This window comes from Echiichthys vipera (assembly GCF_963691815.1).
Source record: "Echiichthys vipera genome assembly, chromosome: 19".
In the NCBI taxonomy this organism is placed as follows: Eukaryota; Metazoa; Chordata; class Actinopteri; order Perciformes; family Trachinidae; genus Echiichthys; species Echiichthys vipera.
The window spans coordinates 15,833,825-15,849,302 of record NC_139844.1 but is presented as its reverse complement, the minus strand read 5'-3'; the positions used below and the strand labels follow the sequence as shown (position 1 = coordinate 15,849,302).

Genomic DNA, 15,478 nt, shown 5'->3' with positions numbered 1-15,478 from the left:
AACGAGGGGGAAAAGTTGGTGTTTCCTTCAGTTCATGCTGTTCACCAGCAGATGCCAGCTCAGGGTGGCTTTACTAGATTAACAAAGCACAGTGGCGATGATGATAAAGGATGCATTAGTGTTAATTTTACTGTCTAGCATTATATCGGAATTATAAGCTCCCCCATTAAAGGACGTTAGCCTAAGTTTATGGAGCCTACATTGCGCTGTTTCCAGAGTGAAAAGTAGGCTACAACAAGATGGCGTTTGCCCAAACCCGCCACTGAAGGCACACCCATATTGTGGCAGACCTGTTTTATAGTTAAAGACAACTGTCAGCTTTTATTAGCTCATTTATATTCCGAACATACCTCTAACAGTGAATTTGCCTTTTCATCTTTTGAGTATTATGAAGCAAACTATGTTTGCACAGCCTTATTGCAGGCTAACAAGGTGAGTATTTTGATGCATAAAAGAACTCCAATCATTTTTGGTGGGGGGCTTGGTTGGCCTACTAGAGTTTTTTTTTTTTTTTTTTAGCAAACATGCAATCTATTAGATTATTTTATTCAGTTAATTATCATGGTTAATTAAAAGAGGCACAGTAATGGAATTGTTGAATAATGCACAAATCAAAATTGTATGAGCAGCAAAAAAAAAATAAATTAAAAAAAGCCAAATTAGCTAAAAGGTTATCCAACTATCTTAATGTGTTGTAGATAAATCAGCAGATGGCAGCACACTGAGGGACGGGTTCCTTTCAGACTAGGTTATAAGTTTATCTCATGATACTAAAGAAGCACACTTTCCTTTTATTTGAAGTATGAAAGTTTTGATGATTAATTTGACTGATACATTCTCTGATCCAAGTAACAAAAAGTTATTTTACAGTTGATCAAACTTTAGACAGCATGTAACTCGAAATCTTAACTCCAATTTTAACCTTTTACATCAATTAGAGAGACACTCTGCTCATGAGGGTGCCTTAAGTTCAGCTATCCATAACTTGTTTTTACATAGGTAATTGTTTATTTTATTTTTCAATCATCCATACATTTACATAAAATCAAATAAGCTCTAAAAAGTTTGATTGTGTCTCCAACAGGGTAGACAGGGACAACATTGCTGAAAAGGATTCTTCCTCTTGTACTGTAGGGCCTTCTTGATGTGAACGTTGATTTGTTCAACATATTCCTGAGTGCCACACACATTAGACTCAATGTTATTCAGCATGCATCCCTGCTCCTCCACCAGCACGGCCATGTGCAGGAACAGTTCGTGGACCTCCTTCAGTCTGGCCTCCAGCTCCACCAGCTCCTTGTGTCTGCCTTTGATGTCACACATCGCCAAGCGGGATGTGCGTGCCCCTTGGGTCTGCAGGCTATGGGACAGCTCATCCCATCCCTCACCACCTTTGTCCACCAGCACATCCAGCTGCTCATCAGTGATTTCACTACCCATAATGGAGGCGTGCCTCTGAATCCTCCCCCGACATGTACTCCTCTGCATCTCCTCTGCCTCATTGTATTCACTCATGGCAGCATGGAAGGCACGGGTCAGGGTGTCATACTGAGTTCGGGCAATGCGACTAACAGCTGTGTTAGGGCCTTCATTTTCCTCTAGCTGTCTGCTCTCCTTACCCAAGGCCTGAAGGCGGACATACAGAGCCTCCCCATGTTGCTGGATCCTCCTGGCGATTGAGTCAGAGTCTCTTTTGAGCAAGGTGAGGCGCCGCACAGAGGTGCCAAAGCGTTCATTATGTGTGCTCAGACGTTCCACCTCTAAGTGGAGCATGGAGATCTCCTTGCGAATGGAGTGGGCCTCCCTCAGGATGCTGTCAATAGCCGAGGTGTTCTCAAACACCACTGCCTGTTGAGAGAGAGTCAACTTGTTTTCTACATCATATTCGGGTCCATAAAGCTCCGGCTCTTGGTCCTCCTGCTCCTCAGTAATGGTCTGCAGCCTCTCCAGCATGTCCCGCATTCTGCCTGTGAGACCAGCGCAAAACAAGATGTTGGTTATTTTGCTCCACTCTAGTTTTGCTTTTGGTTTGATGTAGCCTAGTGTTGAAAACAGTTTCAGGTGGCTTTTCAAGACAATCAAATAGATAATATATAGAAGGCAAATTTAGTAGGCTGTCACATACATATTGGGTTGAAGGCACCCTCCTTTTGATATAACCCTTCTCATAGTAATGACATAAAAAAGGTCCCATATGTTCATTTTTAGATTCATACTTCTAATTTGGGTTTCTACTAGAACTATTTACATGCATTAATGTTCAAAAACACATTATTTTTCTCATACTGTGTCTGATTATACCAGTATTCACCGAAAACCTTATTAGCAACATTGATATGAACTGCAGTCACTGGCAAAGACAGTGAGAATAAATGTGACTGACCAGCATCATGTTGATAAAATGCTGTAAAATTGATAATCTGTTTATCATAACGTTCTATCATTGCAGCTGGGGAGTGACTGTAACAGCACTCTCTACCTTTACTGTATATAGTATAGTTGTGACATCACAACCGTACGGAAGTCCTAACGGCTCGTTTAAAGTCACAATTACTGAATATGAGCCGAGTGCATTTCTTTGTGGATTGAATGTTTTTATACTTTCACAGTATTTATACAGCACCTCAGCCTGCTGAAAAAGGACTTGAAAATCTAATTTTTTACTAAATGAGACCTTGAAACATTGAGTACTGGGATGATAGCATATTTAGGTTCATAGTTGGTTTACCCAAACTACACCCCACATCCAAAGCTTATATGCCATGATTATTCACAAAGGCCTGGTCAGTTTATCTGCCATAGATTTTCTTTCTGTGTAGAACAACAATGACAACAGTCATCGCTGAGAATTTTTTTTTAACCAGGAACAAGGAAGAAACTGTCTATTGAAAAAAAAAATTCTATGAAAGTACGGTTAAGGCAGCAGATAATGTTTCATCTTTTTTAAAAGTATATTCAGTACATTCATTTTGTCAACCACATGCTGCACAAAACCTTTAAGACTGTAGCACTTGCCTGAATCTCTGGCCCTGGTTCTTTCATAACAGTCTCAGTCTGTACACAGAAAATCCATTTCCTTATACCATACAAGTTAAAATTTTAAAAAGCTGTCACAATGTATGATAAAGCATTTAAATTTAATTTCATCAGCCCTGTCTTTCTGCACTAATTAAGTCAAATTAGTGTATCCAGGTGCCACATATTACCCAAGAAAATGGATGAAACTATTAAGTGTCTTACCTCTTATGACTGTTTCCCACAAAATCAGAAAGCAAGTTAATCCCCTTAGAGTGTCTCACACTGATTTATTTGGTCCAAGGCAGTTTGGGAAACATCTTTTTATTCTGTTGAAGGAAGTTGTCGGCCTGCTTAGTGTTCAGCATGTGTCTGACTGCCGCCCCTTCCCAGGTGACAGACAAGGGCCTTCACACTGAAACACACAATACTTCCTTGTAGGAAGATGCATTTTTCTGGTTCATTTTCTTTTCACTTCAGGAAGCAAAGCTGATTAAGTAAGACAACATTCCTGTCAAGAAATGCATCCAGGTCAAGGGTTTTTGAGAGAGTAACTGGAAACCTGAAGAATTACAATTATTTGACAGTCCACCAATAGACTAACGCAGCACAAGCTGCATTAAGTGATGACACCTGTGTGAGTATGGGTCTGGGGTGAGGTGATTCCGCAGACTCTAGAGCAGAGATCTTGAACATGGGGGGTTTAATAATATGCCTGAAAACACACATTAGCATGAATACAACATATATGTATTATTAGCAAAGGTAAATCTTTGAAAAAATAAATAAATACATTTACACAGCCTTGATGATAGGCTTACTGCTTCATAGGCAAGGTAGCCATGCACAGATACAATTAATGTTAATGATTTAATGTGCCTTCCAAACGTATGTTTAACATTAACATATGATGTATAAATATAAATATATGAATGTTAATAATGATCATTGTAGTATCTTAGTATTGTATGCCCCATAAAAAGCTGTCTGTATAGACTTTAGGCCGCAATAGTCCCAATTTAATATGCAACTCAATTTTATACAGTATTTTTAGTGGGAGGTCCCTGCTTCGTCTCTCTTTCGGCTAAGGGGTTCTTGGTCTAAAAAGGCTGAAGACCCCTGCTCAAGAGAACCTGGAACATGCCATATCTGTTATTGAGCTGCTGTGACTCAACGTTTTGACCACTACCCAAGAATAAAGCCAGACTCATGCCAATTTTAATATTACTATTTATGTAATATACATGACACCACAGAAGAAATGTATTATACATATATTCATAAAATAGGAGGGTACATCACAGTACATCTATTGTGATTGATCCCTGCATAACATTGAGACTGACAATAGATTATATTAAAACTGCTGTCACTCCTCAGTTTCTGTTGTCCTCAAAAAATGGGATTTTGAAAGGGTTGTGCAATGGGGCTAACACAGAATGGCTGGTTACTATCAACTCAAGAATTTCATAATTTATATTTACACATAGTAATGCAGATGATATTTACAATCTAATCAAAAACCACTGAATTTCAGCCGTACATCTAGGACATCCATTTACCAGTGGATTGATTAGTGACAAATTAAACACAGGAAATTAATTTCAGGTTTTTTGATTGAACTTGTATAATAACATTTCTTTGGTCTTTAATATTAGGGAGGTTTGCTGCATCAGGAACCATCATGTCAGGCAGCATGGCAAGTACAAAACAGTATTCAGCCTTTGAAATCATTGTGTTATTTAAATCCCTACTATGTGAAAAGTAGAAGGTTATAAAAACCTGAACAGTATTTTCAAATTAAATAGAATTGGCTTCAGGTGTGCATTACACCTCAGACACGGGGGAATTAATTCTCAGTCTCAAACCTTTCATGCAAACATTACAGACATCAGTGGATTGGAGCATTTTGTCTCTCAATCTAGACACAATAGTTTTAACCTTTGTTTAAATCAAAACTTTATTCTAATTCCTGTATTTAAAAAGAAAAGTATAGCTCTACAGGCCATGTTGATAAAGACTTTGTGGCAATAAGAACATTGTACTAATGAGACATACAGAAAATGTTTAATGTCCTTTCATTTCCCACTTCTTATTGTCTTGGCAGGATGTTGAATATTCTGCCAACTCTCTACTCGCCTTTGTGCTGTCCACTCATTATTCAACACATGGGAAGCAGCTGCAAAACATCTTTTTAAAGGGGTTGTTGCTATGGTGACGTTTGGCTTTGCCAAGTTTAACAAGGACCTCCTTTATGTCTTCGTCAGTTTTCTGAACGTTGGTTTGGATGGTGGTCAGCATGGGGCCTTGCTCCTCCACCAGCAGGGCGATGTCCAGAAAAATCTCATGGATGCCATTGATACGGCTCTCCAGGTCAACCAACTCTTGGTGACGTTTCTCAATCTGGGACAGAGCTGATCGAGCCGTTTTGCCTTCGGCCATAACGTTGTCATTAAAGATGTTCCACTGACCTTTCTCTATCATCTCCTCCACCTCCTCACCTGTCACCTCACGTCCCACTATCACCATTTGCCTCTGGATCTGGGCTTTACAGTTTTCCCGATGGCTCATCTCGGCCTCATTATAGTCAAACATGGCGTCGCGGAAACCATTGCTGAGGCAAGCATACTGGGTTCTGGCAATACGTGTGATGGCAGAATTCGAGCCATGTTCTTCTTCTAGCTTGTGGGCTATGCCGTCCATGTCCCGCAGGCGTCCCAGCACACCCTCAGCCCGAGCCTTTATATCAGCACCAATTGCGTTGGAGTCCCGTTTGATAGTGCTCATGTTGGTAACGCCAGTGTTCATGCGAGAGTAGTGCTCACGAAGCCTTTTAATCTCCAGGCGGATGAGCTGGATGTCTCTGTGGATTTCTTGTGACTGGGAAAAGACCTCCTCCAGAGCAGGGCTGTTGTCAAACACCACTGCCTCATGGGGCAACTCGTCCTCTAGGTCCACGTTGCTGAGGGTGTCGGAAACGTTGGACTCGGACTCGGCGGACTCCATCTGCTCCACGTCGCCATTGGACATTTCCTGCAGGTTGCTCAGTCTGTCCCTCATGATTGGGCTGGAGTAGAAAAGTGGGTAACAGATGTCAAGATGATTTTCTCTGTCTGGTAATCTTTGCTCTTTTAACACACATTGGTAAAGGTGACTCAGTAAAGAAGGCTGACCTGAAAGGGCAAACAACGACAATAACAAATCTTGAGATTCACAGCACATGGAATTGTAGGTTATTAAACAAACATTGCTTGATAAAATGTAAATAAGACAAACAGAAAACATTTGCAAGTTTAAACACACCCTGTTGTGCCTGTTTAAAAGTCGTTTCCTTCTTCCTTCAGCCATCACCCTCCCAGCACTGGCCTAACAGGTTCTCCAAAGAATAATCAAAAGGTGTTGCTCCTCACCAAACTAGTTATTTTGACTTGTGATCTGTCTGACGTCTCTATCCAGACATTCATTTTGACTTTTAATCTAACTAGAGCATCTGGCTCAGCAAATACAGGGGTATCAAAACTAACATTTCTGATGTGACATCATTTGAAGGTATTTCAAAACCAAAGGTTTCCAAATTTCAGGAACGCCTACCTGATCTTGCTGTTGTTTTTTTTAATGTACTTTCAGCTAGGAATAATAGTTACTCAAATGCTCCCTGTCATCAGGTTGGAAATCATTATTGTAGACTATTAAGCCACAATACTACACTACTAGTTAACAATATGCAATCTATTTACATTTATGTTTAGAAGAACATCACAAATGTTTGTTGTAAAAAATATATATATATATATGGCTAATTGTTTTGTAAATATCCTTTTAAATACCCTACTAACTTTCTATCACCACATAAATCTAAAATCTTTTCCATGGTAGACCCCAACACACACTATATAGTTTTAAACAGTTCCCTACAATATTAGCCGCTTGCTGGAATAAGGTTTTCACAGTTTCACGAAGGATTATGAGATCAAGGGGAAGCTCCTTACCTGTCGTGCTCTGATAGCCGGTTAATCAAATGTTACCCTTTAAAGTGAGGTGGTCATGGAGCCACAGCACAGCACCATATAGTTATGAAGTCGACTGCTCCGGGCTGTGAGCAGGAACAAAGGGCCAAACGTGCGTAATGTTGGAGCCTAAACAGGTATTCAACTGTAGTTTTGTTCGGGTGATGGATTGCGCCACACCATGCGACTGCACTGATGCGTCTTCAGGAATGAAGCCCGGTCGGTTTGTCCGTTGCGGTGACGCTGCTTCTCAGGAGCGTCAGTTGGATAGGACGAGAAGTGAGCAGCAGGTGTGTATGAACCCAATGAGTGCTAAGGCCTCTTTATTCTAAGGAGGCAGGAAATGTAAAAGTAATGCCAGGTGTTGTGTTTTTTTTCCTTTACGATGAGCATTCACTGTCCAACACCAACTTTGTCTCTTAAACTGCAGCCGCAGTGGAAGGACTTCTTTGTGAGTTTTAAAGGCAGTGATACTGACGCTCCAGAGCCAAGCCCGAGCTGAGGTGAATGACCGTCAAGATTCTTCCAGCCACGCCCAAACGTGTGCGTGTGTGTGTGTGTGTGTGTGTGTGTGTGTGTGTGTGAGAGTTTAATTTGTATCATTTATATTTTGTAACTGCAGTATTTACATTTATCCATTTGTATCTTAATGTATCTTTACTTATTTGAACATAGTTATGGTGGCAAATATTTGTTGAATGACTGTTGAGGGTGCCTGGTCAATTCTATTAATTACAACGTGACAGATTTACTGCCTTTGTTTTTGATGGTTGTGGGTTGTCTGTTACACACACACACACACACACACACACACACACACACACACACACACACACACACACACACACACACACACACACACACACACACACACACACACACACACACACACACACACACACACACACACACACACACACACACACACACACACACACACACACACACACACACACACACACACACACACACACACACACACACACACACCTGACAAAGGTATTGCTCTGCACCCTGACAAGCCACATTCAGTCAACAATAAAATATTCCCAACTGGACTTTCTGGACTATTTGTGATTTGACCAGTCACTTCAGTGGTGGTTGTGTTTCTCCGGAACCAAAATGTATTCAATTCAATTTGAATTCAAACCACTTTATTTGTCTCTGTGAGTTAGTTTGCAGAGGCACATACTGTAAACACAGTTTTCTAAAACATAGGAAACATTTTTTAAAACATACTATATAAGAAAGCACGGATAAGCTGGTAATAAGACTGTATAAAACCTAATGCAAAAAAATAAGCTGCACACAATATTGGAGATGAGGTTAATGAGAATAGTATTGCAAAAAATACAATAAATTATACACATTATATGATAATTAGTGCAAATATAAGATATAGGCCTACATTACGATATGCTATTAGGACTGAAAATGATATGAATTATAGGCTAATGCAAAAATAAGCTGTGAGAGCTTGAGAGAAGCTATCCTTTAACATTTTGGGGTATCTTAGCTGTAGTGTTTCCAAATAGTTCTTTCTAAAAATTGATTTAAGGAGCTGAGATATTTAATTTAGTGGAATGTATCTGCATCGGTTATCATATCTAGAAATGTCTCCATATGTAGTCTATTTAGGCCATTTTTGGTGCATAGTCCTTACTGGATGTACAGCTCCTAGTTTGTGAACATCCTTTGGCCTGAAATGACCTCCTCCAGGTCAATATAGCACGTGAACGCGCGTGCTCGTAACCTCGGGCATGCCCTTTCATCTGAGGCTGCTGCTGCTTTCATGTGTAACTCGGACATTTTGGAATTACTGGTTATCAACAAAAAATACAGACACTGTGCTTAAATGATGCCTATATTTTAGTCGTACAACGTGCGTTATTATAAAGCTTCACATTTTAATATTTCATGTGGTGACCTTTTTTCTATTTTACTGGAGGAATCATTCATAAGAAACGATTCCTAGGTTTTCAACACTTCTTTCCTCTTTTTAAAAAAATAATTTAAGTCACTTCTCAAATCCCTTTCCCTAACAGATGATAAAAAAGCAACACATTGATGAAATGCTACAATAATGTATTCCATGAAATTCCTTGAAGTCATGTTGGTTATTTTACTTTATCCATCTTTTGTGGTGTTATGCTGTTTATCATGTTGTGCTTTTTGTTGTATGTATTATTATGAATATATTCTGTATGTGATTTATTCTGTTCTCTGAAATTGTTTTGTGTATTTGTATGTTTGACTATGGTTGTAATTTTTGATCAGTAAAAAAGGGGGGGAAGCGTCATGTTTGTTCTATTTGAGTTGTCAGATTTCCGACCGCCCCTGAAGACAGAGTGCCTCCATCAGGACCTTGTCGCCACCTCAACTTTTTTTGTGCCTCTCTCGGAGTTTGAGTCTCTCGCGAACCACCGCCAACAGACCAACAAACAGACGGAAAACGTATTTTACAAACCTAAAAAGAAACAGCCATGAAGTTGTCTTTAATTCGTAGTGCTTGTGGCAGCCTTCGGGCACATCCAGCCCGTCCAGGAAGCAGTGTCAGCGGCTTCTCGCGGAGATGCCCGCCGGTGTGCTCCGCTGCCAACAGCCGTTTGAACCTCCGGACTGCGAGCTCCACTGTCGCCGGTGGCGTCAACCCAAAACTAGCCGTCAACTTTGGGAAACAGTCCCAAAAGGATGTTGGGTTTGAATGCGACAGCTCTTTGAGGTAAACGTTTCTGTGTATAATGTCATCACACTCAATTACTGTTGTATTTTTATACATTTTAACCGAAAATAAGACAATAGTGGTATGAGTGCTAATGCTAACGTCATTTTATCTCAAGTGATCAACGGTAATGACTTCCTGTGTGTCTGGGGTCGGGTCCACACGTGTGCCCGTTATGATCAGTGGGGCTTCAGACAGCTGATGTAACTTTTCTCCGCTGTTGCCAAACACACGATGCTATAAAATGTGACTGAAGTCATCATCGCCCACGTATGGGTAGAGTTTAACTGTAGCCATCACTGTGTGCGTGTGTGTGTGTACGTGTGTGTGTGTGTTTGCATCCGTGATAGTTTTAATGTTTCAAATCTGAAATTTTATTAGCCTAGTACAGAATACAGTTCAAAAGACAAAATACATTGAATGACTGATCCGAGATAGCCGGAGGAGGATTTCATCTTGATAATGTTTACATTTGGAACAACATGTAGGTCAGTGTGTTAACTGCATACATTAACATATTAGCCCCTCCCATGTCTTACCACGTGCACGGAAAGGTGGTCATGGTTGCAACCTCACTATTAGTATTTTTATTGTAATCTATTTCCATGGTAACGTTTCTAGTGGGAAGTGGTATTCATTTAATAACATTACACAGTCACTATTTTTTCTTTTCGATATATCTAGTAAAAACGACTGCTTATATGGGTTCCTCAAGTTTTATTTGAATAAGTGAGAGAGTTTGTGGCATAAATTAAAATGAAGTGTTTTTAAATGAGGAAATTCTGCTGTTACACTCTGTTACATTACACACAGGCCTAAAATACATGCACTAACAGAATCCATACACATGTATTTGGAGAAGTGACACATAGTTGTGCCCAGCATGTCAACAGAACATAGAGCTACAGTACAAACGGTTTTATATGTTATCCACGTTTCAGTTGACCCAATGTATGTGTGTTTCATTTGAACTAACCTGTGTGAAGCCTAAAATGGATGAATGGACATTGCTAACCAGTTAATTTCCTCTTGTAGGGAAGTGGTTCAGGGCACCAAGGAGGCAATGTTGGCTCTGCAGAGAAGAAATCCAACAGTCCAACCTTTGTTAGCCATTATACAGGTAATGTAAGAAAAACTATGTAGGATTTGTATTCCCTATTTTAGAACGAAAGACTGTAAAGGCATATACAAGTTACAATTTTGTGGATGGTTGCCTTGAAATACTGTCAGACGTTAAAGTGTGTGTTTTTCTCAGTGTGCTCATTTGTATCTCAAAGGCAGGTGAAGATGACCGCTTGTTGGAGATCAATAAGAAAATGGCAGGAAGGGTAAGTGCCCCTCCTCCTGGTCCTCTGTGTGAGTTTCGTTTTCTACAAATCTACACAATAATTCACAAAGTTCCCCCTCTCTTTGTCTGTATGTCCACAGATTGGCTTAAACATCACCCAGATTTGTCTGGCAAAGCAGTGCAGTGAGGATGAAGTAAGTGAAGCTAACTCGCAAATTGCAAAATTCTTCCCACCCCGTCATTATTTAGCAAGTCCGTTCACGATTTACCAATCCCAGGCTGTTTGTCTGCACAGCGCGTCAAGGTAATCAGTGCCTCGCATTAGCGTTTATGAAATTAAATCTTTTATTGACTGTAATTAGGCTTCATATATCTACTGTTACATGGCTAATATTCCTTTCTTATTAACTTACTCACTCTTTAGAGTTCTGTTTTCTTTTCTTTTTTCACTTGATGTTATTTTGCAACATTGTAACTTGGATTGTTAAGCAGCCTCTCAGCTGTGGCTGTCTTTGTCCGGATTGAAGTCAACTCTCGAGCCATATAAAAAGGAGAAACCCCTGTGAATAGCTCTAGCATTTCTAGTGACAGTTGTGGATTTACATCACAATTCCTGGCCTATCGGACTCTCTGCTGAGCCTCTGCTCGACCTACACACATATTTCCTTTCTTTTTTCAAAATCTCCCCTTCTCCGAGACTCTTATCACATCCTCATTCAGAAATTACCATACTTTTTAATGCTCAGTCAGTAGCACTGACCTGTCAAATTTGATGGTGCACTTGCTGTTTCACTCTTTCCCTTTTTCTTAATCAGTTCTTTATTCTTAAAAGATCAAAGATACTTCACCTTTAACTTTAAGGTATGAAATCCGGGGTTTTCTGTAGACAGTATACAGACAGTACTCATTCCAACATACATGTGATATTAACAGTTTAACTTTTTACATATCCTACTGTTACTATTGAAACTTGTAAATGTCATCTGTTTGTTTGGTCTTTGTGTGAATGTGTGCAGATTGTAGAGGAGGTGTTGAAGTTGAATGAAGACCCCAGGGTGCACGGAGTCTACCTCCACCTCCCCCCTGCTTCCCTCACCAGTCGAGTGTTGAACACACTTAAACCTGAGAAGGATGTAGACGGGTAAATACCTGCACTGGCCAAATAGGATCATTGCATTTAAACTACTCTCATAGATATGAGATAAGTGGACAGTGTGCCCTATGTCTCTTTAGAATAGCACACCCTGAAAGATAAGATAATTCTTAATTAGTCCCACAGAAGGGAAACTTGCAGACCTAAATCAATCATGAGTCTGCCAGGTATCAGCTGTGCGTGTGACAGAGATAAATGCATCAATGCACATGACACAGCAAATCAGAAAGGGCTGCACATGATTAAGACTGTCTAAATGCAGAGTGTGTGACTGCAGCTGAATGAGACAATTTTCAAGGCACCCTTCATAATCATCGTAAATTGAAGAGAACTAGTTCAACCGAGGACAAATTATGTATAGCAAATCTATAAAGAAAAACTGAGCCATACAGTGCTTTTTCTATACTGCAAAAAGCTGCATTATTTTTTAATGTTTGATAACGTTTTTAGCCTGTCTTGAATAATAATACAAACCAGTAACTCATGAATTATTTGTGCCTTGTGTATTTTCTGAATGTACTTGATACTGTCTACCATAACACTGTCCGGGTAAAAAATGACTAGCGTTCAGAAACAACAATAATAATTTATTTATTTTGATATATTATGTATTGAAAATTAAATATATGTATGTCCATTTTATCCTTTTATAGGATATGTGATTTAAATATGGGCCGTCTGGTACGAGGAGACCTGAGCAAAGGCTTTGTGCCACCCATAACCAGCGCCGTCCTGGATCTGCTGGAGAAACACGGTATACACTTTGATATATTGTCTGTAGCTGGCACGACTCTTTCCTTTTTATGGGACTCTTTCCATTGGTGGCACAGCATGCAAAAATGCAGGTGTGTCTGATCAAATTGACAAGTAAATTTGATGGTGGCACACCCTGCTCGTTAATAATTTTATTAGATCTAGCTGTGACACTAGGTGTGTTTCCACTGTGGTCGACAACCCTGAATGAGGCGGGTCTATCTCGCCAAAACGCCTCTAATTTGCATGTGAGTCGCTCAGGAGGCTGTTTGACCGAGTTTTGTCACCTGAGATATACCAGGTTGCTGATTGGATGTAGCTCTCTGCGGGATGGGATGTTACGTGTGGTAGTACAGACGCCACCACAACACGGTGAAGTAGAGAAGACATTTTTATCCAGTGGTGTAGAAGTACGCAGCACAGAAAATGATCTGTGCACGGATTCTGGATTGATTTTCCAACCTGTGGTCCTTTGATGCATGCTCCATACGTAAATCCCTCTCTGGCCTTTTTTTGTAATGGAAACACGGCGAGTGAAAGGCCATTTGAGAGGACCTGACCTGAAACTTTCCTGGAGGCTACTCTACAGGGCCAATGGAGACTCGCCTTCTGTCCCTGTGTCCCAAATGCCAAGTATCAACTAATTCCAACTGTGTTTTGACTACATTCATGCTGGAGAAATCTCTAAATCAGTTAATACCTCAGTGCTTTTTTTACACGACATGACAACATTCCTGTTAACCAATTCTTTACTGTGTATGCTACTGTAAGTTGCATAACAGAAAATGATACTATACTGAATGTCAAGCAAACTGCAGCCTTGGAATACCCATGCCAATTTCCAATTGGGGAATTTAACCACACAAGCAAAATATTTTCCCAACGATTTTATACTTTTTTTCAGTATGAGTATTCGGGCATATTGTAAAGAAGTGGAACACTGTTTGTGAAGAGTGCAAATTTAAAGAAGGGAAAGTGTCACATTGTGCACATTTAACTTAGAAAATCACTGTTTTTTGGATACATGTTGGGAATTTTGTGGGGATCTGAAACTTCGGTGCACCATAAAGATTTTGGTTTTAGGACACAAACAAAAAACAAGCTGACTCGCCAAACTAACTGCTGAGTCAGGGACCAATTTAAGACTCACCCTTGGGCTCAGAGGGTAGGGGTCGAAGTCAAAGTGTCTTGAAAGGGAATAATTAGTGTTTAGTTGCAGGAGTATACGGGAATTACATTTGAAAATGTGCTACATATCAGCATACCGTATCTGTAACTATTACCACTGTGTTGCACAAAACCATTAAACACCCACTTTTCCATCCACGTCCACAGTCAGCCTTTAAATTTAACTTTAATTTAATTTAATAAAATAATACATTTTATTTAATAAATATGAATTAATACATTGAATGTGGAGCCTGTTGAAAGTTTAATTGCCCATGTACATTTAAGGCACTTAATGGATGAAGAAAGTTGTGTTCTAATGTTGCATTAAAACATTTTTACAGATGCTCCTTTAGAAGGGAAAACTGTGTTGCTGGTTGGAGGAGAAGGACCCCTTGGGGTGTCCATGCAGTGCCTGATTGAAAGAAGTGGAATGGTAGCTCTCAAGAGTCATTGGAGCTCCAAGAGCCTGCAGAAACAGGTATGTTTGTATGTGTGTGGTATTCTTTTTGTACTCAAAATATATCATTTTACATGTAACATTTAATTACTCACATATGTTACATATACTATACTCTCATAGGTCCCATATCCTCAAACATTTGTTTTCATTATTAAGATGTGCCAGAGACAGTTTGTACAGTTGTAGTGCTCAACCACATGGAGGCAGTCTTTGCTTTTTCAAATGCAATGTCATAAAAAGTGATTAGTTGTGACAGAGGGAAGTCGACCAGTTTTGCTAGTTGAAAGCTGTACATGTGACATCATTCACATTTTTATGAAGAGTTTATTTGTCATAAAAGTTGTGTATGCCTGTCAAACACATACAATACATGACACACACATCTTCTACAATCTTCTTCACATCATTTTCTTTGCCTTAATCTCTTGCCTTTTTTTCCAACTTTCCTCTCTTAAATTCTTCATATCTAATTTATTTTTCTTCTCTTATTTCCTAGGTGATGCAGGCTGATGTTGTGGTCCTGTTAGGGGAAGGAAATATGGATGTCCCACCTGCCTGGATTAGACCAGGGGCTGCTGTCATCCGCTGTGAGCCCACCCTGGAGACGGGTATTGTTGAAAATATTATGTTAGTCTTCACAGTCAGCCTGCAAAGGTTTGATCTATAGTGGAGGAGAAATTACATTTTATTCTCGGCACCACACCCTTGAATGTTGCACATTGCTTGGATTTTAAACTTCGCTGCTGCACAGAAATCCTGTTTCCAGTGGACTAAATAATGTAGTTGTATTTGGCTTTTTCATATATAGGTTTGCAGTTTATCATGTAGTCAGCCTTCACAACTATAACCATTCTGCTGCAGTCGTACAGCATGTTTTTGTATCTTTGTACACAGTCAAACTTTAACATTT

The 15,478-nt window shown here is 39.8% G+C and overlaps 2 protein-coding genes across 3 annotated transcripts in view; one reads left to right on the top strand and one right to left on the bottom strand.

Annotated features, from left to right (window-relative positions):
* Window positions 1–1,056: 1,056 nt before the first annotated feature.
* Window positions 1,057–7,189, bottom strand: LOC310962222 (uncharacterized protein; the record flags this gene model as incomplete). Its single annotated transcript, XM_083934610.1, has 3 exons — window positions 7,005–7,189; window positions 5,184–6,188; window positions 1,057–1,967 (listed from the first exon to the last, which is right to left on the bottom strand). Exons 2-3 carry the CDS (start codon window positions 6,073–6,075, stop codon window positions 1,057–1,059), a joined length of 1,803 nt encoding a protein of 600 aa, XP_083790736.1. The 5' UTR covers window positions 6,076–6,188; window positions 7,005–7,189.
* A 2,123-nt stretch (window positions 7,190–9,312) lies between these two features.
* The window catches only part of mthfd1l (methylenetetrahydrofolate dehydrogenase (NADP+ dependent) 1 like), a 38,020-nt gene continuing 31,854 nt past the window's right edge, over window positions 9,313–15,478 (top strand). Inside the window, exons 1-8 of one of the 2 annotated variants that reach the window (XM_083934293.1) lie at window positions 9,313–9,744; window positions 10,780–10,864; window positions 11,022–11,072; window positions 11,173–11,226; window positions 12,049–12,173; window positions 12,839–12,939; window positions 14,450–14,586; window positions 15,065–15,155. In XM_083934293.1, the coding sequence (XP_083790419.1) occupies window positions 9,506–9,744; window positions 10,780–10,864; window positions 11,022–11,072; window positions 11,173–11,226; window positions 12,049–12,173; window positions 12,839–12,939; window positions 14,450–14,586; window positions 15,065–15,155 (883 nt within the window). In that variant the 5' untranslated portion in view covers window positions 9,313–9,505. Of the gene's footprint in view, window positions 9,745–10,779; window positions 10,865–11,021; window positions 11,073–11,172; window positions 11,227–12,048; window positions 12,174–12,838; window positions 12,940–14,449; window positions 14,587–15,064; window positions 15,177–15,478 lie in introns of both variants that reach the window. The other variant, XM_083934292.1, reaches the window with a different exon arrangement.